Source organism: Haplochromis burtoni, unplaced genomic scaffold, assembly GCF_018398535.1.
Source record: "Haplochromis burtoni strain Fernald_Lab_line unplaced genomic scaffold, NCSU_Asbu1 Contig_90, whole genome shotgun sequence".
NCBI classification, from domain to species: domain Eukaryota; kingdom Metazoa; phylum Chordata; class Actinopteri; order Cichliformes; family Cichlidae; genus Haplochromis; species Haplochromis burtoni.
In genome coordinates, this window is record NW_024582451.1 from 1,903,656 (window position 1) to 1,928,226 (window position 24,571).

At 42.1% G+C, this 24,571-nt stretch overlaps 1 protein-coding gene across 1 annotated transcript in view; it reads left to right on the top strand.

Moving 5' to 3' along the window:
- LOC102294068 (dolichyl-diphosphooligosaccharide--protein glycosyltransferase subunit STT3B) overlaps positions 1 to 24,571 on the top strand; it is a 100,461-nt gene that overhangs the window by 69,558 nt on the left and 6,332 nt on the right. The window contains exons 5-14 of the mRNA XM_005927662.3: positions 3,912 to 4,011; positions 5,469 to 5,567; positions 8,508 to 8,654; positions 14,708 to 14,756; positions 15,457 to 15,611; positions 17,864 to 18,075; positions 19,465 to 19,652; positions 20,413 to 20,584; positions 21,134 to 21,307; positions 23,681 to 23,794. Coding sequence (XP_005927724.1) covers positions 3,912 to 4,011; positions 5,469 to 5,567; positions 8,508 to 8,654; positions 14,708 to 14,756; positions 15,457 to 15,611; positions 17,864 to 18,075; positions 19,465 to 19,652; positions 20,413 to 20,584; positions 21,134 to 21,307; positions 23,681 to 23,794 — 1,410 coding nt within the window. The remainder of the gene's footprint in view (positions 1 to 3,911; positions 4,012 to 5,468; positions 5,568 to 8,507; positions 8,655 to 14,707; positions 14,757 to 15,456; positions 15,612 to 17,863; positions 18,076 to 19,464; positions 19,653 to 20,412; positions 20,585 to 21,133; positions 21,308 to 23,680; positions 23,795 to 24,571) is intronic.

Here is a 24,571-nt window from a genome sequence, read left to right on the forward strand (position 1 = left end):
AAAAACACAAGAAGCCATTCTCAACGAAGGTAAACTGGGAGAAAAAGCTGATGTATACCAAATTATTAATATAATTAGATTAGATATCTTGTAGACATGAATTACAGTAGGTTGACTCATCATATGTGAATCAGTCTCTCCCACTGGCATTGCATACGTTCTTTCCCTTCATGCGGGAAGTGAGAACTGAACTCCCTGGTGTGTTTCTCTCTGTCGTTCACCAGTACGAACTTGGAGCGCTGTGGAGTGAGTATGCTAGCCTGTGTGTGTGTGTGTGTGTGTGTGTGGGCCCCACAGTATGCATTATGGAGGGAGAACAATACAATTTATTTCCTTTTTTATTTTTTGTAAATAATCAGTGGTTCCTAGTGAAGGCACGTAGCCTGCAAACACTTGTGTACAGATGATGTCCACACATCGTGCACACACCCATTCAGAGTAAAGCCCTTCTCTGTGTTGCGTGCTGTGTTCTCTATAGCCTCTTCAGAGTGGCCCTGTGGTCATCAGATAAGCCAGCTATGAAATGCAGAGAGCGATAACGGCTAAAAGACTTGGCTCCAAACATTTTCTGATTCCTGCCCTCTGCTGTTACCCTGTGGCTCGGGCTAGACTGTCGTTTAGAGCTATAATTTCAAATGGAGCTTGTTCCTGCTCTTTCACACAGGATTGTCTTTTATCATGAACATTAGACAAATCCATGGTGCAAATCCGTGGACTTAATTGCAATTTGTCACCTGCCATTATCAGTTTAAAAGAAAAATATTTTTTCTGCTGTTTTGTGATGTATTTAAAGCTATTTAGTGAATTTTACCTTTAAACATGGAAGCATAGTCACTGTTATTGTGCTTATTGTACCATTTAGCTCAAGGCATCATTATCCTCAAGTGTAGTCTCAGAGAGAAGTCTTGATTAAAAATATATTGGGCTTGGTGCTAATTTCTCAGGATATCAAGCATGGAAATCTATTTCTGGCTCCATGTTGCAGTATGCCCTGCGTTACAGCTCATTTGGTACAGAAACTCTTAAACCTTTCATTTTCTACAGCTGTAAGACAAAAATGTGCTCATTTCGTCCACAGATCGATTCTGGGACCCCCACCCTCAGGGGGCCTGACAAGCTGGTGTACTCCCAGTCTGGAAAAATGTATCAGGAAGGGTATCCAGCGTAAAATCTTTGACAAATGAAGCATGTGGATCCATCCACTGTGGCAACCCCGAGGGAAACGTGGGAAGCAGCTGAAAGTATCAGTACAAATGATAGTGACCTCACTTTTGTGTTAATAACAATTAGGCCATTGGAATTTCTCCAGACTTCCGCTTCCACGCTTGTGGCCTGATTCTCTTATACCCAAAGCGGAAAAGCAAGTTTTTAAAAAAGTGTTGTTGTAACTTTGAGTCGTTAATGCATTTAAATAATGTTCTATTCAGAGCGATCAATATTTTAAACAGCCTGTTTTCATTAAGTTTAACCTGATGGAAGGAGGTGGTATACTTGATTTATTTTATTTTTTTAAATTAACACAAGCGACATATGGACTTATTTTATTACCCTTTTCTTTAAAAAGGGGCACATTCAGGAGAGAGCAGCAGTCCTAATGAGCTGTTTAGAGCTACATTTTATTATAGCCGTAGCTGCTTAATACTTCAGGGAGCTCGGTTAGTCTTGGTTCTATATTGTGTGGGAATATTGATTATTAAACACTCCTCCACATTATTCAAACTCCCACTCTGCATTATCTGTTTTCCTGACTCTGTCATGCTTATACAATTTGCTGGAGACGATGTTGCGATTGGTTCGAGCTAGCTGCTAGTGCTTCCTGGATGGTAATGTCATTGGCTTGACAGGCAGGGATGTAAACATCTGCTCAGCTGCTCAAAATAGACTTTGTAGCATCATCGTGACAAAATAGAGTGCCGGACATAACTGACACACACGTACATAATGTTGTGTTTGGCAAACACAGCAGACATGTTGCATTTGGTCGAGTCGAGTGCAGCAGCTAGCCTCCGTCACTGTGCTCCTACTGTGATGTTTACAATTAGTTCCCAGCAAGTCAGCAGCAGGGACTCGATTAGCCATCCTTGTGTCAACAGTGAAAACGATACTTAAATTGAAGTCATCTCTTGCATCCACATAAGTCACGGTCCGCCTGTTACTAATTGACTGTCAACATCTGAGTGAACAGATGCGAATGACTGCCAAAAGATAATTACACTTGCGAGGAACTTATTTAGAAATTTTCCTTTGGCTCTGTTTATTCATTGCGGGATATTATCGTTTATCAATTAGACATGACGCATGCTTATTTTTCCTGTGATTGTGAAAGTGTAATGAATGATCTTTTCAGCACATTTAACAGGTACAATGGGGGATCTCTCTCTCTCTCTCTCTCTCTCTCTCTCAAAAGCTGTTGTGAAACAGTTTGCATATGTTATTCTGATTCCTCCCTCTCTGCTCTCTTGGCCTCTTTCGAGGTTTCACATTCTGGCACGAACATGCTTTCACTTTTCCTCCGCCGCTCGCTCTGCCATGCTTTCACTGTGTACTTTCACTTTTTCTCCATCCTGTTCTGTCTAATGCTCTCACCATTTCTATTTGCCCTTTGCAAGTACAGGCAACTGAAAACTTGTCAGTGATGGGTTTTTTCTTTTTCTTTTCTTCTCTTCCCCACTTTTGGGGCCATAGTTTTATGGCCCCCACATCCACAGCTGTGAAACCCAGCAGACCTCAGAAACTGTATAATTTTAGTAGCGCTTTTAAAGTTATTGGTGCATCTAACATGTAAAGTATTACTGCCAGCCTTTTATTGAATCTGTATATGTCTGTTTTTCTTTTTACAGCAGTGTGCCTGCATTTAATAGTGAAGCAGCAGTAAAGAAGATTTTACATCCGTTGAATTAGTCTGTTCAGGTTTTGGTTGGTCAGAGGATCCAAGGCAGTAATAGTCATTGCCTCGAGCTCAGAGACGCTGCAATGGCATTTTTTACGGTTTTGGTTGACATTATATAGAGTGAGCCATTAGCTGATTGTAATTGATGATAAAAGTAAATGCTTTTTGCAACAGTTGTTTATGACTACTTCTGTTTGAAGCTAGTGAGGAAACGTGAGGTTAAGTGGTTTGAACAGTTTGAATTAACACAACAGATTGAATGTTGCCAGATGTTTAACATTCATTTGGGGGTTCCAACACTGTTGCAGAGGAAAACGTAGCCTACATGAGCCATTTTAATGCTTCTAGTTCTATGACTGCACAGTTTTGCCTTTCTATTAGAGATAGGATTTTACACTAGACAGCTGGTTGCATTGTTCTTTGTTTTTCCTGTTTCTACACAAGCACCGACTCTCACAGCAACACACGGGCTGTATTGGTGTGACACCCGGCAGTTGTTAGTATTCTTCAGATTTTGCTGTTTAGTGATGGTTGCCAAGCAGCTTGTTGACACATGACTGTCACCTTCTGGTGCCAGTGTCATATGTCGTGTCATATGAAATCCAAGCACTCGTAAAAATGTGTTTTTCTTTCTTTTTCTTTCCTTCAATTTTTTTTTAATGACTTAATGAGCATTGAAGTCTTAAACATACCTATATTACAGTTTCTTTACAAACTTTATGCAAAGACAGACTTTTCGGTCCAGTTAAAGGGAAAAAAGAGATAATTTAGAGCGTGGTTACCTTTTGATTGGCATGTTATGAGAATAGTGTCCTCGCTTTCAAAGTTAAACACACCCGCTCGCTGACGATCAGCTTTAAGCGCCAAACAGTGACAATGAAAATGCCAAACATGAGACCACAAAGCAATACATGACAAAATCATTGGTACCTCCGTGTTTTACATGGGCACCACCCACTCACAAAAAACTGAGTAATGATGAATGTCCGTTTACTGACATGTCTGTGTATTTGTGTTCTAGGTGTCGGCGTGGGGAGGTTACGTGTTTATTATCAACCTGATCCCGCTGCATGTGTTTGTGCTGCTCCTGATGCAACGCTACAGTAGGAGAGTCTATATCGGTAAGATGGTCCCACACGCCAAACACGAGCACAGAGCGTGCGAGCACTCGCGCGAGACGACAACTTTCACCGTGCGGCTTGATATTTAAAACTCGCCCACATACCCGACTCTGTATTGGAGACTCGCTCGTGTTTTTAGATCTTCTCTCATTAGAATATGAATGTGGGAACTATACAGGAAAACCACCGCTCATGCACACATACATCTCACAACATGGCTGCCCGAGCATTTGACCCTGAAACAAGCTCAAATGCCCAGTCACGCCTGTGCCCGTCTCTCACAACAGCAAGCATCATCAGCAGACATCTATACACCCACGCACCACTTAGCAGTAAATGTATCCACCTGCTACCTGATCCTCTTTATTCTTTATTTATTTTTCTATTCTTTGCATATACCGGAGGTAGAGAACCGGTGAAGTGGGTAGGCTTGTTATCCCACAGATAACATCCGAGTTTCACGAATGCATGTGGTGGCTCCAGCACGTTATCCGTTGCCTCGGAGAACCCTCCACCGTCCTCAGCTCGGGATGAATTCATAGCAGACGCCACTATTGTGGTCAAGATAAATGATACCATGTCAAGTATCATCTCTGCATGATTATATGTTGTACTCACTGTAACTGGTAAGCACAGTCTTTGAGAGCACTGAAAATAAATTATCGGCTCTTCACCGTAAGAGGGCTTTGACCTACCTTTGCTCCTACAACAATTAAACTCTGCTTGGTGAAGCAGGGCTGTTAGAGGAGGTGGAAAAATTTCTACAGTCTTCACTGTTCCTCAAGAATAGCTGCCTCATTCATCATGCCGCTTTTCGTAGTAAATGAAAGATGGGGAAATATATTTGTAGACTTATTCCGATGACAGAAAAAGACACCTGCTCTATTCCTTACCGCCTCTTTTCAGAGTCAGGTGTTGTTCAACTGCAATGAAGGAACACATAAAAAAAGCAGGGAGGTTTAAAAAAAAAAGAAAGAAAATCCTAGTTTAATAAAATGCCTCGTAGCCTGTTCCCTCGCAATTCGTCTCTGTCTGTCATGAGTCAATAGCAGATGTGTGGAGAGAAAAAAAGATCGCTGAGGGCGGTCAGAGCTACTTCAAAAACGAGGCACACTCTTCAGGAAGAGTATGAAATCTTAATTAAAGTGGTGCATCTGCGAATTGGTTTCCTGAAGCTACAATGGTGGGAGTTGCACTGTTCTCAGCACTGTCATCTCACTTCAGGCCTCCCGACCACACCGCGCCGAGCCAACTCCCATTTTCTCAGTAAATGACATCGGATTAGGTATTTTGTATTTGCTCCCTCTGAGGTACAACAGTAAAAATCAATAGACTTTAAATACCCCTACCGAAGTTGAGTTCCCTCAGTCGAACCCATATTGTGCTTTTTTTCTTCTTCTTAGTGTCGTTTTATTTTAATGATTTTACCTGTTTCTCCGCTGTTCTCCTCTCTACAGCTTACAGCACTTTCTACATTGTGGGCCTCATACTGTCCATGCAGGTCCCTTTCGTCGGCTTCCAGCCAATCAGGACGAGTGAGCACATGGCTGCTGCTGGTAAGTCTCACCCTCTGTACCTGCAGTATGAATGATCCTCTATTCAGCCTGGAACAACAGGTTCCCCTTTACAAAGCTCAAGCCACCTGATGATGAAGTCAGCAGTATTTGGAAGATACTGCTGCTCTTTATTCCAAATTTATGACTCACTCATAAACAGATGTCACAAATACATGAATGTAAAAGCATATTTCTCTTTATCCTACCTAAAGCAGGAACAAGCAGTTATTTGTGCTAACAGCTGATCTAATCAGTATGTTTATATTGACTGAACAAATGTTCAGACTGTTCCCTTTAACTCGGATAAAACACTTCAGTTATTATGTGCCTTGAATTTCAATAGAGTAGTTTGGAGACCAACACTGTGTGAAATGTGGTTGAATAAAATAATTGAGCAATATATCTCTCAGGACCTTGCTCATCATATGGACGCATTGCAGAAATTATAATTCAAAGCTGTTATTTCAACTGTCTGCTGTGACTGTCAGGGAATTTCTGCCACAACCATAGACTGTAAATAAGAGATGGATGTAGCCACCTTGACATCACCTGTTAGTTAGTGATATCCCATTTTAACGCCTCAGACTGAGCGTTATGCCCATTGCAATCTTGGATTTATGAAACCAGAGGTGATGAGTGAGTAAGCCGGCTGCTCCCTTGTGTCCCAAGGGGTCACCACAGGGAATGGATCCGATATCTGATTTGGCACAGATTTTATTCCAGATGCCCTTCCTGATGTAACTCTCCCCGTTATCTGTGCTTGGCACCTGCACAAGGAATACACTAGTCTATGTCCTGAGGCTGGGTTTGTCTCCCCCCTCTTGGGCTTACCCCATCTTTCACTTCCAAATGTGATAACCTTTACAACAGAGCTGGATCAAAACCTGAAGAAATGCGCTCATAAGTTAGTGACCTGCCACTGGCAAAGTAGCCATAGCATGAAACATGCCCTACTTTATCATATTTTACCCTAAATAGGACCATAATTTGCAAGTTGAATATCATTCTGTATAAAATGGTGCTTTTCTGCTCGAGCACTCAAATCACTTTGTACAACGTACTTCACCCATTCACGTAAGCACTTTTTTCTACCTGCTTTCTATCTAACATTCACTCTCAGATGAATGCATCTGAAGTTCAATCATTCTGATTAGTAGATGACCTGCTGTGCCTCCTGAGCTACAGCCAATTAAATAAGATTTGAACCCAGTGTTTAAGGCCTGGAATTTCACTTCAAGTCACTTCATCTGCATTTAAATAGCACCAAATCACAACAGCAGTTGCCTCAAGGTGCTTTATATTGTAATGTAGAGACCCTACAATAATACAGGGGAAAAAAAACAATCAGGTGGCCCCTTTTAAGAAAGAATTTGGCGACACTGGGAAAGAAAAACTCCCTGTTAACAGGAAGAAACTGTCCTTCCTTCAGACAGAAGCAGGCTCAGGTTGGTTGTGTGTGTGATGAGAAAGGCATCAGGAAAATTATAAGGTGAGCTAAAGAATTGTTTTTTTTACTAAACTTCTTTTCAATCTTCTTTCTCCAGCAAGAGGTGTCGCCTCCTGCTGACAGTGAACGATATTGCAGGTTCATTTTCACTTACACACTTGTTTATAAACTCTGGCCACAAATGGAAAGTTAGGTCTTATTGCAGTTGTTTGTCTATTAAAGCTGGAACTGTGCAGGCTTGGTTGATGTCCAAAGCACCCTCTGGTGATTGCACATGCTCTAAGAGTGGTTGGCTGCTGCAGGAATTGAATCCCCTTGTGCCTACAGTGATAGTCACGCTCTGTCTGCATGAGAACATTGGTACATCTATGAAATGGATATGGGTAAGCACCTACATGCCACCCATATGGGCTTAGCTCTTTAAGCACTGTTCATTTTGGCTTGTGGGTAGCTTATTAAAGCTTGTTGAGTATCGTCTCTCAAGTGTGAGCCCCATCTGCTTGCTGACAGCATGGATGGGTACGTACATATGTGCACGATTCATTTACGTTGTTGGCAGCTTTAAGAAGATGAGCGGAGGCCTTTTGGAGAATTCACTTAACGCCACAGCAGGTAGGTGTACTCTGAAGTGTCCCTGTTTTCCTGGATCTCTCCAACACAAACAGCATTACGAGAGGCTTTGAAGAATGCACCATCAAAAATCATCTCTGCCTCTCTGCGTTTTTGGCTCCCCGCTCGCTCTCAAAGAGCAAGTGTGGTTTTATGTCGCTCTGGGTAGCAGCTGCTCAGAACATCTGGTGGTAGCATTCACGGAGCACAGTGGGAGGCAGGAAGAGAGTGACAGAGCAATGGACCTGTCGGTACCGCTGAGATGTCGGCCCCTGAGGCAGGAAAGCAGAGTGGCATGGTGTGACAAGCGTGTTAGCGTCATGGCGGCACTCCAGGAGACAGGCAGGGGCTTAACCTTGGAAATGGGTGAGACCTGCTGTAGGCGATCGCTGAGGGTGGAGAAAAGCAGGGAAATATCACAGAAGGTTTGTTGAAAGGTGGTAGGTGATGAAAAAGGAGAGGGGGGGATAACAGGATCTTTTCACGCTTTTCAATTTTTTTTTATATCAAATTTGCCAAACACAGGCACGCTGGGGAAAAACAGCTCAAAAAAATGACAGAGGAAGGAAACGGGAAAAGCAAGTATAACCTAAGGGGCTGAAAAAGAATGACGAGACAATAAAAGGAGAAAGGTTTATTTACACACATTTGTTCCATGCATTTGAAATATGCTGTCCAGCAATATTCGTCTTTCACATCTACGTGAGTAGCCAGCAGGGCTGTTGTTGAGTGCTTTATGGGTATACTGTTTAAAATCGCAGTGCTTCTCGACCGTGTAAGCTTGTTTTGCTCCCTGCAGAATGCAGCATCAGTAGGAACCTCCTCAAATATTCAGTGTGAGTTTCCTCTGTATGTTGGCTCACGTTCTTCTATCTTTTTCTCAGGTGTGTTTGCACTCCTCCAAGCCTATGCGTTCCTGCAGTACCTAAAGGACAGGCTGACCAGACAGGAATTCCAGACACTGTTCTTCCTCGGAGTCTCTCTCGCTGCTGGTGTGGTCTTCCTCACAGTGATCTATCTCACATACACAGGTCTGTATGTCCTGATGCACATGCTGCTTCCATACATTGTAAGCTGTGTCATTTGTTTGTTTTCAGTTCTCAGAGTTTTTAAAAAAAATCATCTTAAAGGGTAAAGTGTGTAAAATACCACTACTAGATGTGAGCAGTCAATTCTGTTTTCTTACCCCTTCCATTTCAACTGCATAATCCCAGCTGCAGTAGGACCTGATCATTGTTTATCTACACTGAGAGTAGGCTGTCAGTCTGCTGTTTACCTCAGCTGTCAATATACTTTGTTTCCACATCTAATTACTTTGGAGGCTCTAAAACTTTGTGTTGAAAGCTGATACAAGTCAATGAGTCAGTGACGCTGACTTCCATCTGACAGCAATACTGAGGTTAGTTGTTGAGGATATGCTGAGTGGGTAAGGAAAGCTGTTTATGTTGTGTTACCTGCTGTCAGTGAAACTTTCTTTGAAGTGACTCGGCCACTTGTAATCATGCTGTTTTATTGGAGGGAAAGTGTGATATCCCCCCCCCGAAAGTCTTTTTTTTTTTTTTTTTTTTTTTTACATTAGCTAGCATAATATAGTTGTGGCAATGTGGTAATCAATAAGCATGTTTATGCACATTTTCATGTGTTAGTCCTGACTTAAGTTGAGGAGATTAAGTTTGAGGTGAAGAGGAAGAGGAGGGGAAATGAGGAAGGAAATGGAGCAGCGGTGGACAATTGGAAAAACACAATGACAAAGAGATGATAAAATATACAGGTGTAAATGTTGATTGTTTGCATGTAGTTTGAAAGAGTTGTCTGTGAACTTGAAATTAACTTAAAAGGAGTAATACATGGTGGCTGGTCTCTAACCACAAACATAAAATGCAGTTGGGCAGAACGGCGTCGTCCATCACAGCCACTGTATTCAAGATGGCCTCCACAAACTAGCGCCCACTCTTTTTGAAGACATAATTATACGCTCATCAATTTAGGTTTGTAAGTACATTGTTCTTTCTTTTTTTCCTTTTAAATAAATTCTCAAAGTACTGACTGCACCTTATTCTTAGTAGTCAGATTTGTCAGATTTGTGCTTTCAGCTTCACTTTTAACAGTTTTATAAAATCAGCCAGAGCTAGCAAATTCAATCATGAGCTTTTAGTTTGGGAACAGTTTGAGAAGGTACAACTATTTTAATCATTTTAGCATGGCTTCAAGTTTACCAGCAGAATAAACAGTGTTCACAGCTGAGCATTGGTTAAACGTGCTTCCCACCCAGTCTAACAAATACAAAGATCCTCTTTGTTGAGAAATGAGTCTTAGAAAAAATGCAAATCAAACACAGATGGATGGTAGGTGCACTTACGTGGCAAGATTGGTTGAGAGACGGTCGGACCACTTCATAGCCGATGATTACTTTCTAATAAGACAAAGTGGAGGATGATAATGTTTTCATCCTGTGAAAAAACGATTATTTTGGTAGTCGACTAGTCACCGATTATCTTTGCGATTAGTCGAGTAATCAGGTCATGCATCCATTGGACGTAAAACGTACAGCTTATTGCACCAGCAGCATCTGCTCTTATATAACTATCATTAGCTTACAGCTTGAAGTATTTAAGGTATGTGCTAACTAAAAATAAAGACAAGATGATAGTTTATTAAATTTTAATGAAATTTGCAGATTGTTTCGGTGGAGCATCTCACACTTCTGATAATCAGTTGCCTGCCTGACGTTTATTCAGCTGTGTAAAAACTATAACTTTAATCTCAGCCAAACCGATTTACTCAGGAACAAATAAAATACAAAAAAAAAGGAAACAATAACATTTTTAAGTTATCTAAGTGACTTATATATGTTTAACCTGAGTAGTGAAAGACGGCGGTGGGTTTGAAAACGATTAGCCGAGAGTCCGGTGTTCTCACGGGAGCTATCGAGCTGGTGGGTAACAGACGTCTCCAAAAACCTCGGAGCGCTTTTGTATGTGGTGTCTTGATAAACTGAGCAGATATTTGAGGTTTACACAGCTACATTCTCACCTGAAAATATGTTAAACTTTATTTCGTGACCCAGAAAGAATAATAAGAGTAATATTAAAACTAACTAGCTGCGCCATCCTTCTTCTTCTGGGTTTAACGGCGGCTGGCATCCTTGTACATGCAGTGCTGCCATCTTCCGTTTCAGTCCATTATTACACTCTTAAATCCTGCTACTCATTCCTGTGTCTTTTGGGATCTTACAAAGCTTCAAACGATGCGTCGACTTAGGGCTGCTCGATTATGGCAAAAATGATAATCACGATTATTTTCACTGAAATTGAGATCGCGATCATTTGACGATATTTATTTAACAATAACAATGACTTTGAATAATGACTTTAAAAAATAATATAAAATAGTGTGCAAATACTGATAACAGTGCAAATGTTTGCAATATAAGAAATAAATGAAAAATGTAAACATCTATGTTTAGTGAACTTTGCAGTGTTGTTCTGTGGTGCAGCTACGTACAAACTGTGTCTACTTGATCCACGTCTGACTCCGCGAACCCATAATGTTTCCACACCACTGAAGTTTTTTTTAACCTCTCTTTTCAACCAACGGCAGATCTCCTCTCCAAATAACTTCTGCTTAGCTTTCCGAGCTTCCCTCGGGTCGTCTTAATTGTTGTGACGCGTGTTTGAAATGCAGAGAGGTGCGCTCGATTTGCCACACGGAGCAGCGCGAGAGTAAAGCACGAGGGAGGTGCTAATAATTGGCTCAGTCATTTTTAATGATCGTTGAAAGACCAGATCGTAATCGTGATTAAAATTCGATTAATTGAGCAGCCCTACGTTGACTGTTAAATTAGTCGTAATCGTGACTAGTCGACTAATCGTGGCAGCCCTAGTTGAGATTTGTTGGGCAGCTAGCAATTTGTGAAAGGAACCATTAACTAAATTTCAATGTTGATCCAGATCTGGGATTTCTGCCATTCTGCATTTTGTTTTCTTCTTTTAGCCAAAAGTTAGAGCGCTCCTAGTCTATTCCCCGATGATCTAACCTCCGGGCCTCTCCATCGGGTTTTTAACTCGCGCTCGTGTTTGTCAGAAAATGAAACCTGGAAGGCAAATGATAAACAAATATAAACTGATATGATTGCTGCAGCTTTGCTGTTAGAGGAAAATTTGTGGAGGCTTGTGCTCCACCATGTGAACTGCTGTTTTTGATTGTGCCGGTTGGACCCCAGCGCGTGCAGCCAGCTGGTCAAACTTTATCCTTGTTGATGTTTTGCCCATTATTTTCAGTTTGTGGCCAAAGGGCTCGAGTTTCAGACGGTTTAAAACGTTGCCTTCTTGCTGTTTATTTATTGATTTTTCTTTTTTTTTCTTTCCCCCCCTTTTTGTCTCCTGCTGAAGGGTTCAGGTTTAAGAGCACAATTCGGCTGACTGATTAGACTTTAAAGGCCACACAAGTCTTTTACCGTCATATTTTAAAAGCATTAAGATATGGAGAATTTGGTACACAACAGCCCACAGAGGAAACTTTAAAACGATGTAATCTCACTGGATTTTCCGCCTGTATCGTGTGTGTTGCTTCAAACTGGCCTCATATGTTGTTAACTGATCAAATACAGAGTTGCTCATAAGCGAATTTAATATGTATTTATTACCCGACTGTCTACTTCAAAGTGCTTACAGATCAAGTCCATCTGTCAGAGAGTCTCACATTAAGATCTTTAAGTAGGCCTTCCACTGTCTTCTCTAAATATCCAGATGTTGCCGAGTTCACCATTATGCGTGGGTATTTACCAAACCTCTTGATCCTTCCTGTTTCAAAGGCCCCTTTGACCTCATCTTGCATCTTTACAGATAAGTTTTCCGAATTCTAGAGCCCAACTTTGAAGATTCATTTTGGCAGACCCGCATCAGGTCATAGAGAGAGCACGAAAGAGTTTTCTCGTCTTTGATGTGGTTTATCGAGGCGATTTCCCATAAACGTGACCTCGGTGAGACTTTTTTCCAAAACAAACTTTGCTGCAAGTAAAAAAAAACAAGACATCTCTTTACTGCAAGATTTTCAAACTTGTGAAGGACATCTATGTAATGGAGAAATGTGCTCTCTCTCTCTCCTGCTGAATCTTAAAGGAAATCAATGTTGTGGGATTTTTTTGTTTTGGAAATTACCGTAACTGTTTCTTGCCATCACTTTTATTTCCTTTTTAGTTTATGTTCATTCGTCCATCCATGAAGCGTATCCCAGCTGTCATAGGGAGCGAGGGGGGGACCAGTCTATTGCAGGGCTAACACATAGAGACAGACAAGCAGTCACTCACATTCACATATAAGGGCAATTTAGAATAATCAGTTAACCTAACTCCACTAACTGCATGTCTTTGGACTGTGGGAGGAAGCCAGAGTACTCACACAAATGCAGAAAGGCCCAGGCCAGATGTTGGAGTTGAACTCAGCACCCTCTTGCTGCGAGGCAACAGTGCCAGCACCAGTTTATGTTCATATACAAGTAATAATATGAGGATAATAAAATGTATGAATAACTTAACTGCTTGATTTGTGAAAGAAATGGCATAGAAATGGTCTACATCTGTTATTGAAACTGTAGATTTGAGCCCCTGGAAATAGCTGACTATACAAAATGACTATTTCCTTAACGGTTATTTCAGATATCTTTAAATTAAAGCTAAGAGTCTCGTCTTGATTGCCATATTCCTGCAAATTATCTAGACTCCTCTGTCCTCTGGCTTGTACTAAGAGCAAAGACACGATGGCACATTATAGCCGACATAATGCTGGCATGCTTGGACTGTTAGGACCTTCCTGCCTTAGAATTGATTGGCCTCTCATATGGATGCAGAATCCCAGTCTCCTGAGGATAATTGCTTCATCTAATAAATGCTGTGATCTGTTTCCCATCTAAATGGAGCTGTGGGAGTTGAAGACAGTTTTTGAGGTGAGACTGCGCATGTCTCACTCCTCTGGTCTGTCAGGACATCCCCACTCCCCTCAAGTCTGCAGCATTATACCCGGGTGGGTTTTCTCTGTATCTTTAACTCGGAGCCAAGCATCGATTGATTAAATCAGTGTCATCCTTTAAATCAGCTCTCAGTAAAACACCATCTTTCTCTTGCCTGCATTCGTTAAGAGCTTTGTTCAGAGTTTTATAGATTAAACACGTTTTTCATATTATCGTTTAAAGAGCAGCACAGGACATGTCACAGCCGTATGTTGGTACAACATGACACAAAATCTAGAAATATGTAAGAGTTTTAGCCCCCCCCCTGTGAGAGCCTACAACAGCCCGCGAGCAACAGTTCAGCTGAAATGTATTTCAGATCAAAGCTCAACCAAAATAAGACATTTGTATGCGCACATAAAATACCCTGTGCGGCTTAATTTGCAGCCTAAACGGTTTCAGTTACATTCATAAACAAGTCAATTCCAGTAATTAAGTAACATCAGCTGAATATATTCTCAGCACTGACACATTCTCCACTGAGAGCTTTCTGGGTTTTGAACTACAGTTGGCAGAAAGTTTAGTTGTAATGTTGATTTAACTAAGTGATAACAAAGAAATTAATGCAAAAATGACCAATAATGACCAAAAAAAAAGAACATCTTTAGCTGTCAAGAGACATCCAGTGGAAGTTTATGATGTAATGATTTTATGACTTTGTTCGGTCTGATTTGTTCTGAAATACGGTGAAAACCCAACTGAGATTTTCACGGCTTTAATGCTAGCAGTATATTCTACTCGTCATTCTTGTTATCCTCGGGCAGTCTGTGCTACAGATTTCCAGGCCAGTAGGTTGGATTATATATTTTTTTTCTTTGTATTTATTGAGAGCTGCACACTTGGGCAGAGTTCGCCCTATAAATAATTACATATTGTTGCAACAAAGGGGAGGCAAATTAAAGTTTCTGTTATATTTTTGTTCCTCACAATGACGTGCTGTAACAAACAACTTTAATCTCGCTCGTCTTTATATTAACCCCTCCGAACCCCCAGTTGCAGTCCTCGCATTTCACGTCTGAAATGGAAAGCATTTAAAGATGAGCCTCTCTTTATTGATCATCTTTTTTTCTGCCTCTAGGATACATTGCTCCGTGGAGTGGTCGTTTCTACTCTCTCTGGGACACCGGGTAAGCTCTGCTGACCTTCACACTCTCGCTGTCGATGGGACGCTTGTTCAGCCGTGTGTGTGTGTGTGTGTGTGTGTGTGTGTGTGTGTGTGTCCTGAGATGGATATTACCCCCCCCTCCCCTCTCAACATCCCAGAGGGGAAAACTGTAGAGCACAAGCTGTGTTGAAGTATTGTCTTACTCCCAAAAAGCACCAGGCAGTGCTATGTTTTCCAAACGCTCCACAGTGTTTGATATTTCCGAATCAATGCCCCCCCCCCCCAAAATACCCCAGTTTGCTGACTAAAGCAGTAACTGATGCCTCCCCCTTCCTTTCCTTCGGAGGCTGATACTAATTCCTTAATGTGCTGTGTGTTGTTTCTTTCCCAGCTGTAATAACAAAACACTTGAGAGAGAAATATTTAAGATTGTACAGAAAGTGCTGTGTAAAAGCCCATTAGGAATAAACAGGGAACACACAGATCAGAAACTACTAACAGAAAAGTACATTACTCATCAGTAGTGCTAAATTTCTTCATATTTTACCATAAGCATGTGGGGGAGCAAAATTACCCCCCGACCACACTCATAATTCTTGAGTTAATCAGGAGGATCTATTGTATAATTTGTCTCAACACTCCCAAAGCATTCAGCTCGACATGAATTACACGTCTCTTCCCTCCTTCCGATTTCTCCCCTCCTCCCTTATTCCTACATGCAGCTACGCTAAGATCCACATCCCCATCATAGCGTCGGTGTCGGAGCACCAGCCGACGACGTGGGTGTCCTTCTTCTTTGACCTCCACATCCTGGTCTGCACCTTCCCAGCGGGCCTCTGGTTCTGCATCAAGAACATCAACGATGAACGCGTGTTTGGTAGGGGTCTTTAATGAATGAAAACAGGATTTTTCTCTGTGGTGTGGAGAACGAGGAGTGATCCAGTATGTTATAAACCACCACAAATGTTTTTGTTTTGTTGTTTAAGTCGTTTAAACCTCTTTAATCTAGACACAGTGATGCTGTCCGTGTTCAGACTAAAACATCTCAACCACAATTTAGTGACTGGCCCTGAAATTTTATGCAGACACTCCTGGAGTCACCTGACTTTTAGTGCCCCCACTAACTTTTTATTTTATGTCTTAATGAGGTTCGCTTGTGTATTTTTAAATGAATAGTCTCTATAAAAGAATTTCCATTCATCGTTTTATCGTCTTCATCACATTAAATTTGAAATGTGTAAAGATGGAGGTTACTCTCTTTACTTGCTTTCTTGTCTTCAGTATGTTTTATCTAACAAGGGTGAAAAAAGCTGCAAAACTCATTTAAAGATGTGCAGTTCTGAGACTTGGATGAAGCCTATTAGAGAGCTAGTCAGGACCCACCTACCAGTAAGCAGCAACACCCCTAAAAATGGGCAATGTTGAACCCTAATATGGTTCAAATGGGTGTTGATTTTTAAAGAGGCTGCTTTAGGGTTGGAGAATTTAACAGTTTATGCAGCCAGCCTCATCGGGCCCTTTCAGGAACCTTTTATTTGCTGTTTTTTCACCCTACTTGATTTATCCATCATTGGCATCTTCAAGTTAAAAATTTATAGAAAACAGACAAACCTGTGTACAATGGACTTTTGTCGTGAAGACGGAGCTGAGCGGAAAGACGAAGCTTTCTTTTACTAGTTGGTTTACTAGCAGTCCAGACCCCTTCACCTGTGGTTATGATTTCCTAGTAATGACTGAAACTGAAAGAGGAAGTTGTCTAATGCAAGTAGCTGAAATTAATTTCCTCTGCAGGGTAGCAGGGCTCATCCTTAGAGATAAGGTAAGGAGCTCAGATATTCAGAGGGATCAAGGAGTAGATCCGCTGCTCGTGTGGTTGAAAGCAGCCAGTTGATATGTTTTGGGCATCTGGTTAGGATGATTCCTGGGCGCCTGCCTTTGGAGGTGTTCTGGCTATGCCTCCAACCTGGGAGGAGACTCCAGGGTAAACTGAGAAACCACTGATGAGTTTATCTTTCTCATCTGCCCTGAGAATGCCTCGGGATCCCCCAGGAGGAAGTGGAAAGTATGGCTGGGGAGAAGGATGTTAAAATCCCCTAGTCTGCTGCCACGACAACCTGATGTTGGATATGCCACGGACAGATGGTTATTGTTGTCAGTGATATAATGGTGAAATTCCACCTGCTTTTAGCAGCACATAGATGCATTTTAAGCTCGGTAATTGGATGCTTCTTATTGAAACCCACCTAAGAAGTCATTTATCCTGTCATGTATAGAGCTTCTACGTTTGACTTTTCAGTGAAGAACCAGGTATTTTCTAATTTGTCTTGAGAAATTTAACGACCGATAATTCAACCAGGAGGATTTCATGCCCATCGCAGCCTTAAATTCTCCAACAGTCAGGCCTGTAATATTGTCTATGGAGCAAATAAATAGGCATTTCAGAGCCAGGGACTCCTGAAATAGCTCCTCTGTCATACCTGATTCATTGTCAGCTGGGATTAGCTCTTGAATTAATAATGGTTCTGTTTTTAGTGGAGTTTATTTGATCATCTGTGATTAAAATGCATGATTTATATAAAATAAAAATAAAAATGGGTAGAATGTCGTGACTAGCGGACTGGTCTGTGGACAGCGCATCCTTTCTCGAGTAGCTTTAAGCACTCTCAGCTTTGAAAAAGCCTGAAATAATGAGATTGAACTTCTTTATACAGCAGCTTAAATAAAACTTAGGGTTAGACAGCCAAGATGGAGGGCAAGGAACCCTTAAGTGCTGGAAACAAAGTCCTTCAGCAGCCCGTTTCTCCCACAGACTTAATTAGCCAATTACAGGTATTGATTAGCCACGCACCTGTTGAGCCGGGTCGGTGCTTTTCAAGGACAAAGAACACCCAGTGCTCCTCTATTCAGGGTTTGAGATCTGCAGTGCTAACATAGACTGATTATTCAGTGTTACTCTAACAACTCAATTTCTCTTTCCGTGTCTTTATCTGCCTCCAACACCGACTCATTTTGTCTCTTTTATATTCACGCCGTCTTTCTCCTTGTCTCACCTTTGTCGACTTTGCTTTCCTTATTCTCGGTTTTTTAACTTTCTGTCAACCACCACCTTCTTTGTCTCCTGCCTTCCAGTGGCTCTCTATGCCATCAGTGCAGTCTATTTTGCCGGCGTGATGGTGCGTCTGATGCTGACTCTGACTCCGGTCGTCTGCATGCTGTCAGCCGTGGCTTTCTCCAGCGTCTTTGAGCATTACATGGGAGACGACACAAAGAGGGAGAAACCCCCTGCTGAGGACAGCAGCGACGAAGATGACAAGAGGAACTCCGGGAACCTCTACGACAAGGTCAAAGCACGGCAGAGAAACTGCTGAATTTACACTTCACTGATTTTCAGTATTGATAATGCTACACTTTGTTGATGTCATGTGACAGGTCAAGTTGCTGTGGGACTAAACTTTTGTCTGGTAAAAATGTAACAAAATGAACAAAGTCAAAAAGCTGTCAACGAGTGAACACCCGTGGGGTGTTTCACACTTTCGTGGTACCTTTTGGGGTTTGGATTCATCAGTTGCGTATTTGTCAGCTTCCCTCCTCACTCCCCACCAGTTTGGATAAACTGTGATTCAGCTGTGATTCAGCAGCAACTGTTTGATTCTGTTGCCATAATTTTAGCCGCCTTTGTTGAACGTTGAACTCTTTTCTGTAGTCACGGCTGAGGATGCGTCAGTTGCAGCCTGCCACGTAATTCCATCTTTCTTTTTTTGCTTTCTCCAAAACACCTCTCTCTTCTAGAGAGGTTTCTAAAATGCCTTTTTTATCTGAAACGACACACTTCATAAAAATACTGGCAAAATGGCAAATATCAAAGGTCGTCGGCCGAGTTTGCACACAGGTTTGGGAACATTGAATGACGTCAACACGTTTAGATCTGAAATTTGGGGGTTAAGCCCTTTTTGTGTTTCAGTTTTGTCCTTTGAATGTGTCATGGTTACATGTGGATACTTGATTAGTTAGCAGCTTAATTGAGATGTATTTATTCAGGTAGTCTAATTAAGATCAGTCTCATTTAAAAGACAAACCTGTGAACAAATTCCATGCATATCACATTGCATTTTGACCGCTCGCTGACACAAGGCACCAACAGGAGAAACAAGGGAAGAGCTTAAAATAGATTCAGCTTCTGGTGCAGTGGTTGGCCCCCTGTTGTGTCTAGAATTTGCCCAAAGCTTCACTACTTAAAAGTTATAAGGGGGTTGTAAGCTGCCAGAAATTGAAATTGGACTTCAATTTCTGACATCTCCTGAAAGTTTTCGGCACCGCTTCCAGATCCCCGTGCGCCCACTGCAATTTACAGCAACAGAAATCCCACTTTTCCTGCAGTGATGGGTTCAAAAGTTAATTTTCATGTCTATCATTCATGCTGTCCCTCTTTATTGAGTTTCAGCATGCAGTTTGGGTGTGAGAGGAAGCAACTGAAGGTGTTAATTTGGTACAAATCATCTCCGGTGCTTTTTTTTTTTTTTACTTCAGCTTTCTTGCTGCTCATCACAGGGATTTTCTCGCATTTCTCACTGATATGTCTTCACACAGTAGAGGAAAAAAAGCTGAGGATACTCTAAAATACTTCTCTTATTAGTTCATTCAATAATTTATCGCACTCAATAATTCAGATTTCTGGAAAGCTTCAGACTCGTTTGCCAACCCTCCTGATGGTGTTTTGTCTCCCCCTGCAGGCCGGCAAGGTGCGCAAACACGTGTCGGAGCAGGAGAAAGCAGAGGAGGGTTTGGGTCCAAATATCAAATCCATAGTCACCATGCTCATGTTGATGCTGCTCATGATGTTCGCCGTCCACTGCACGTGGGTCACCAGCAACGCCTACTCCAGCCCCAGCGTGGTGCTCGCCTCATACAACCACGACGGGTGAGAGCGCTCCGCCGTGCCGTACATGGATGTAAAGCAACTGCAAAGAGCAGAGCAATGCCTCCCATGATGCTTCATAATGAAGAAGGATGGGCTCCTCCACCTTGCATGCAAATTAGCACGTATGTGTGTTGTGCAGCAAGAGAGCCGAGCATATTTCACAAGGGGATTGGAGAAATAATGATATGTGAGGCCGTACCTGATTAACTTTTAATCTTCTAGGTCACAGTAAGCATCTCTTAGGTTACAAAAAGCTGATGTATTATTCTCTCTCAGACTCTTTACAGGCATAATTATTCTTTTAAAGCATTGAGGAGGAAATATTGGAGACCGAGACTAAGTGGTAGATGCAAGTTCTCATGCATATATTAATGGTACTACAGTAGTTCTCAGACAGTGGTTTAGCTATGCTGCTGGGAGCAGCGTGCCTGTCACTCTTTTTCTTGCACGTATACGCCCACACACACAGACGTAATATGATTACCATACCTGGAGCTAATTGGTTCCCTGGCTTCGTGTCTGCTCCCTCTGCGCGAGGTAAATTTAGGACGTGAACATTTAAAGTGCAAGGTGTTGTTTTTTTTGTTTTTTTTTAAACCCTGAGTTCATTATATATGGATGCTCTATTTTCAGCTGTTGTTGCCCTTCTGATTTAAAGTCCTAAATGAAATATTAATGGCTTCCTCAGCTATATGCCTGCCAACCAACACGGTTACCTGTCAACCTTATTTTTTCTTTTTTTTTTTCTCCCCCTTGTTAGGACGCGTAACATCCTGGATGACTTCAGGGAGGCTTACTACTGGTTAAGACAGAATACTGATGAGCACGCACGTGTCATGTCCTGGTGGGACTACGGTTATCAGATAGCGGGCATGGCTAACAGGACCACTTTAGTGGACAATAACACGTGGAACAACAGTCACATAGCGCTGGTAAGGGCTGTTATCGTCTTGTCTTCATCTGTCTTCTTCCCCGTTTTGCTCGTGGATCAAAGCACGTGCAGAGAAATCAATGGTTTCTTCTCGCAGCTGCTGGATGATTAGCAAGCTCTTCACTTATTTATTTATTTCTTTTTAAATGTAATTGCCATATTGTATAAAACGGCCGCTTCCAACAAGCCAGATAATCTTGTTTCCTTAAACTTTTTCCTATTGAATTTACACTGTAGGGAGATTTCAGTTAATTGCTGTCAGATTCTGTGGGTTTGATTTATTCGTTTTTCCTCTCTGCTGCCAAATGTAGACAAATGTTTTTGCCTTTTACTTAAAGCCCCTCTAGCTTTCTTCACTCTCACTTCCTACCCAATGCCTGTTGTCTCGTCGGCATCTGTCCACAGGAAACGTCATCAGAGTATCATGCATCACGGATCTCCGTTTAACAGCTCTCCTTTGTCCCGCAGCTCTGCCGAAGCGTCGTCTCTTGTGAAACGGGTAAAGCTCAGTTAAAGGATAACTTCTCAATCGCCATCACTTTCTTTCTAGGTGGGGAAAGCCATGTCTTCCAATGAGAGTGCAGCCTACCAGATCATGAGGTCCCTGGACGTGGACTATGTGCTGATCATCTTCGGAGGTGTAATTGGTTACTCGGGCGACGATATTAACAAGTTCCTGTGGATGGTGAGGATTGCCGAGGGTGAGCACCCTAAGGACATCAGGGTGAGTGTGTAACACAGCAGCAGCGCCTGTAAATAGAGCTCGAGTTTTCTCTGAGAAGGAATGGAGCTGGACTTACACAGCAGTAAAATCAATGTTTCCTCTTACAAAAGTCAAGGTGCTTTTTCAAACCCTTCTCACCTGAACAGAAGCAAAGATTACTCATTCCATTGTTCAAAAACAAGACGTCAGCCAGGAAACCCTGAGATACACTCACAAGGTCCCTTATTCATGACTTTCATAACAGCTGCTATTTGTTATCGGAGCAGAAAACGGACCAGCGTACGTGCAGGGCTTTTCTGTTCTTTGACTGCTAATAGAGTCTCAGACTGCAAACCAGATTTTACCCATTTATACACACTTCCAGAGTGCTCTTTGTTAAGGGAGACTTACTGTGCTCATTTCCAACGCCACATTTTTATTCTCGAATAAGTGTGGCTGTGTGTGTTCCAGAGCTCTTGCACTGGGCCTTGGTGCCATCTATCATTTCGCCATCTATCATTTCATCCACTACCTGAAATGAGCTTTAACTCCTCTTGCTTCAGCACCAGCCTCTCTTTTCGTCATTTATCTTGGAATTGGGTGCCCCTCGTAAACAGCAGGTTAGCAGGGTTAGAGCTGTGTGTGTGTGTGTGTGAGATGAACAGATTAAGGATATCCGCTCTCACTGACATCATGAGGAGACGAGAGTAGAAAGTGGAAAGATGTTTAATACCCTGACCCCTGGCTGTCAGGAATGATCTGTAAATATACAAATTTATTGCAGATAGTATGATGGAAAAAATGAATTTATAATAGAAAATAAGGAAAATGATAATAGATCTACTTTAATGAATACAACAAATTTGTTCTTTTGCATCATGGATTTGGCATTTAGTGTCTTGTGGCAGAACATATTGACTGGAGGAAGTGCCGACTGAATCACAGGCCTTTTGATTGGTGGACACCACACTCTGCCTGTTCCTGAGCCATAGTCGTGCTGTTATATTAAAGCATTTTTCTTGTGAACTTTAATTTTTTAGCATTCTGTACTTTGCTGTTGTTGCTTCCTGACTTTCACGGTTGTTTGGCTAATTTCGTTTTTAACCGAAGAGAGAATTGCATTATGTTACCCTCGTAACTCAGATCCAGTTTGTATTCACAATGAATTTTTACAAAGAAAGACGAGTAAACACGAGTTTCAAGGACAGTGACGCTATTGTGTTTCATCAATACTGCTGCATTGCAAATCAGCAGAAAATCCGGCAGCGGGACTGTGGAGGCGCCAGTTTTCAGGCTTCAGTCGCACAGGCCGGCGGTCGACAACCACGGGGAGAAACAAAATAATTGTGTATTGCACGGTCAGTTTGTGAGTGGTTGTTGGCAGGCACTATGTGAAATTGGTCGCAAAGAGGGGTCTACATTGTAAACCACCGTGCGGCACCACCTTGGTTTGGTCACCTTTCTGCTGCAACCAGCGTGTATCGAGCGTAATTTTTATTTTGAGCGCAAACAGTTTCTAGTTTCACTACTGCTCTGCGAGTGTTTGCAGACCAGTTGGTGCCTTCAATTCAAACTGTGGGTGACCACAGCAATCTGCTAGATACCAAAGCAATCAAAAGGAGGACTCTCTTTGACAGCTGCTAACACGATCTCCAGGGTCCAATCGGGGAATACAGCGAGCCCGTCCCACTGAAAGCCAAGTAACGTAGCAGAAGCTACTTTAGAGCTCTGTGTGATCATAGTAGGGTCACCACAGCAGGCAGCAACCGTTTTCTTGACACAACCCCAAAGGACGATTTGGGTCTTCAGCTGGAATTAAACCAGCAACTATGTGAAGCAAACGTGCAGACCACTATCCCAGAACAATCTACCCACTGAAACAATTAAGCAGCAATTTAACTTGGATCAAGGTTGGAATTTTCCAGTTTAGAGGCATTTCTTATATTCTTCCTACTCCATTTAATTCAATAAGGCTGTGCTAATTGTATGAATGGCTTCAAGGAACAAACATGCTGAATATTACCTGGTTCCTCTTTAATGACAAAACACACAAAGTAGTGTATAAGCTGCGCACACATACTTGTGGTTAGGCATTGATTTTGTGTGACTGTGGCTAGTTTAGTAGAAAATTTAGACTAATGCTGACAAAAATACATTAATTCCACAGTTATAGAGTTTGTGTGTTAGAGCTTTGAATCGTGCACTGAGATGAGTAGTTTTTAAAATGATGGCCAATTGATTACTTGAGCGGTTTAAGAGCAGTTTTTCCCCTTTGCTGTCATTCAAATGCGTCCTCTCACCACTGGATCCATCTAGTGTGAACTTTCTACTCCTGATGCTACGTACTTTTGCCATCTGGTGATTTTTCTGGGCCCTCCTCTGTGTCTTCCTTAGGAGAGCGACTACTTCACTCCTCAGGGAGAGTTCAGAGTGGATAAGGCGGGTTCACCAACTCTGCTCAACTGCCTCATGTACAAGATGTCTTACTATCGCTTTGGTGAAATGCAGGTAAGAGGAGAAGTTCTCATTACTTCATCAGAAACTTTGCTTGTTTCTTAGAATTAGTTTTGTGTATGTGAGGACTTTTCAGGACAGAAGAGAAACCCTCCACTGAATCTTTCTGGAGTTAGGATCCACTTCACACTTACAAATGGATGAAATGATGAGCAGCTGCCACAATCAAGGAAAAACGTGTTGTATTTTATGCAACATGGAGCTTTATCAGGCAGTAACGAGCAGCTACCTCTGCCAAGCGTGTAAAAACGTCTCGCTTACAGTAAAAGGCTGACAGACAGGTGGAACGGGTCTTTAAGGAGGCGCCTTAGGGAGCTCCTGAAGTTTGTAGAGGGGTTGTCGGAGGGGAACGAGAGGCTGCGAGAGGAAATATGAAGGATTGGCAGAAGCTTTGAAATGCGCCACGGCTACTTCTGGCAGGTAGCAGAGGAGAGATGAGACGGATCCTTCATGCCAGGTGCTCACATCCCTACCGTACAATCGACGCTTCCGCCATCTGCGGACAAACAGCCAAAGCTCTGCATAGCTTAAAGTGCTGTTTCTGGGTTAATGGCATGGAGAAACCGAGGCACGGAAGGAGTAGGAGGAGGACAGGATGGAGAGATCCCAAAGACAGAAAAGTGTTAGAATAGCCGGAGCAGATTCCAGTTATGAAAACAAGATGTGACAAGTGTAAACTGAGGCTTGGAGGACACGAGGAAGAAGCCGATGAGCAGAGCGGAGGCAGCCATTCATGATTGTCGAGAATGCACTTTATAGTCATGGACCAAT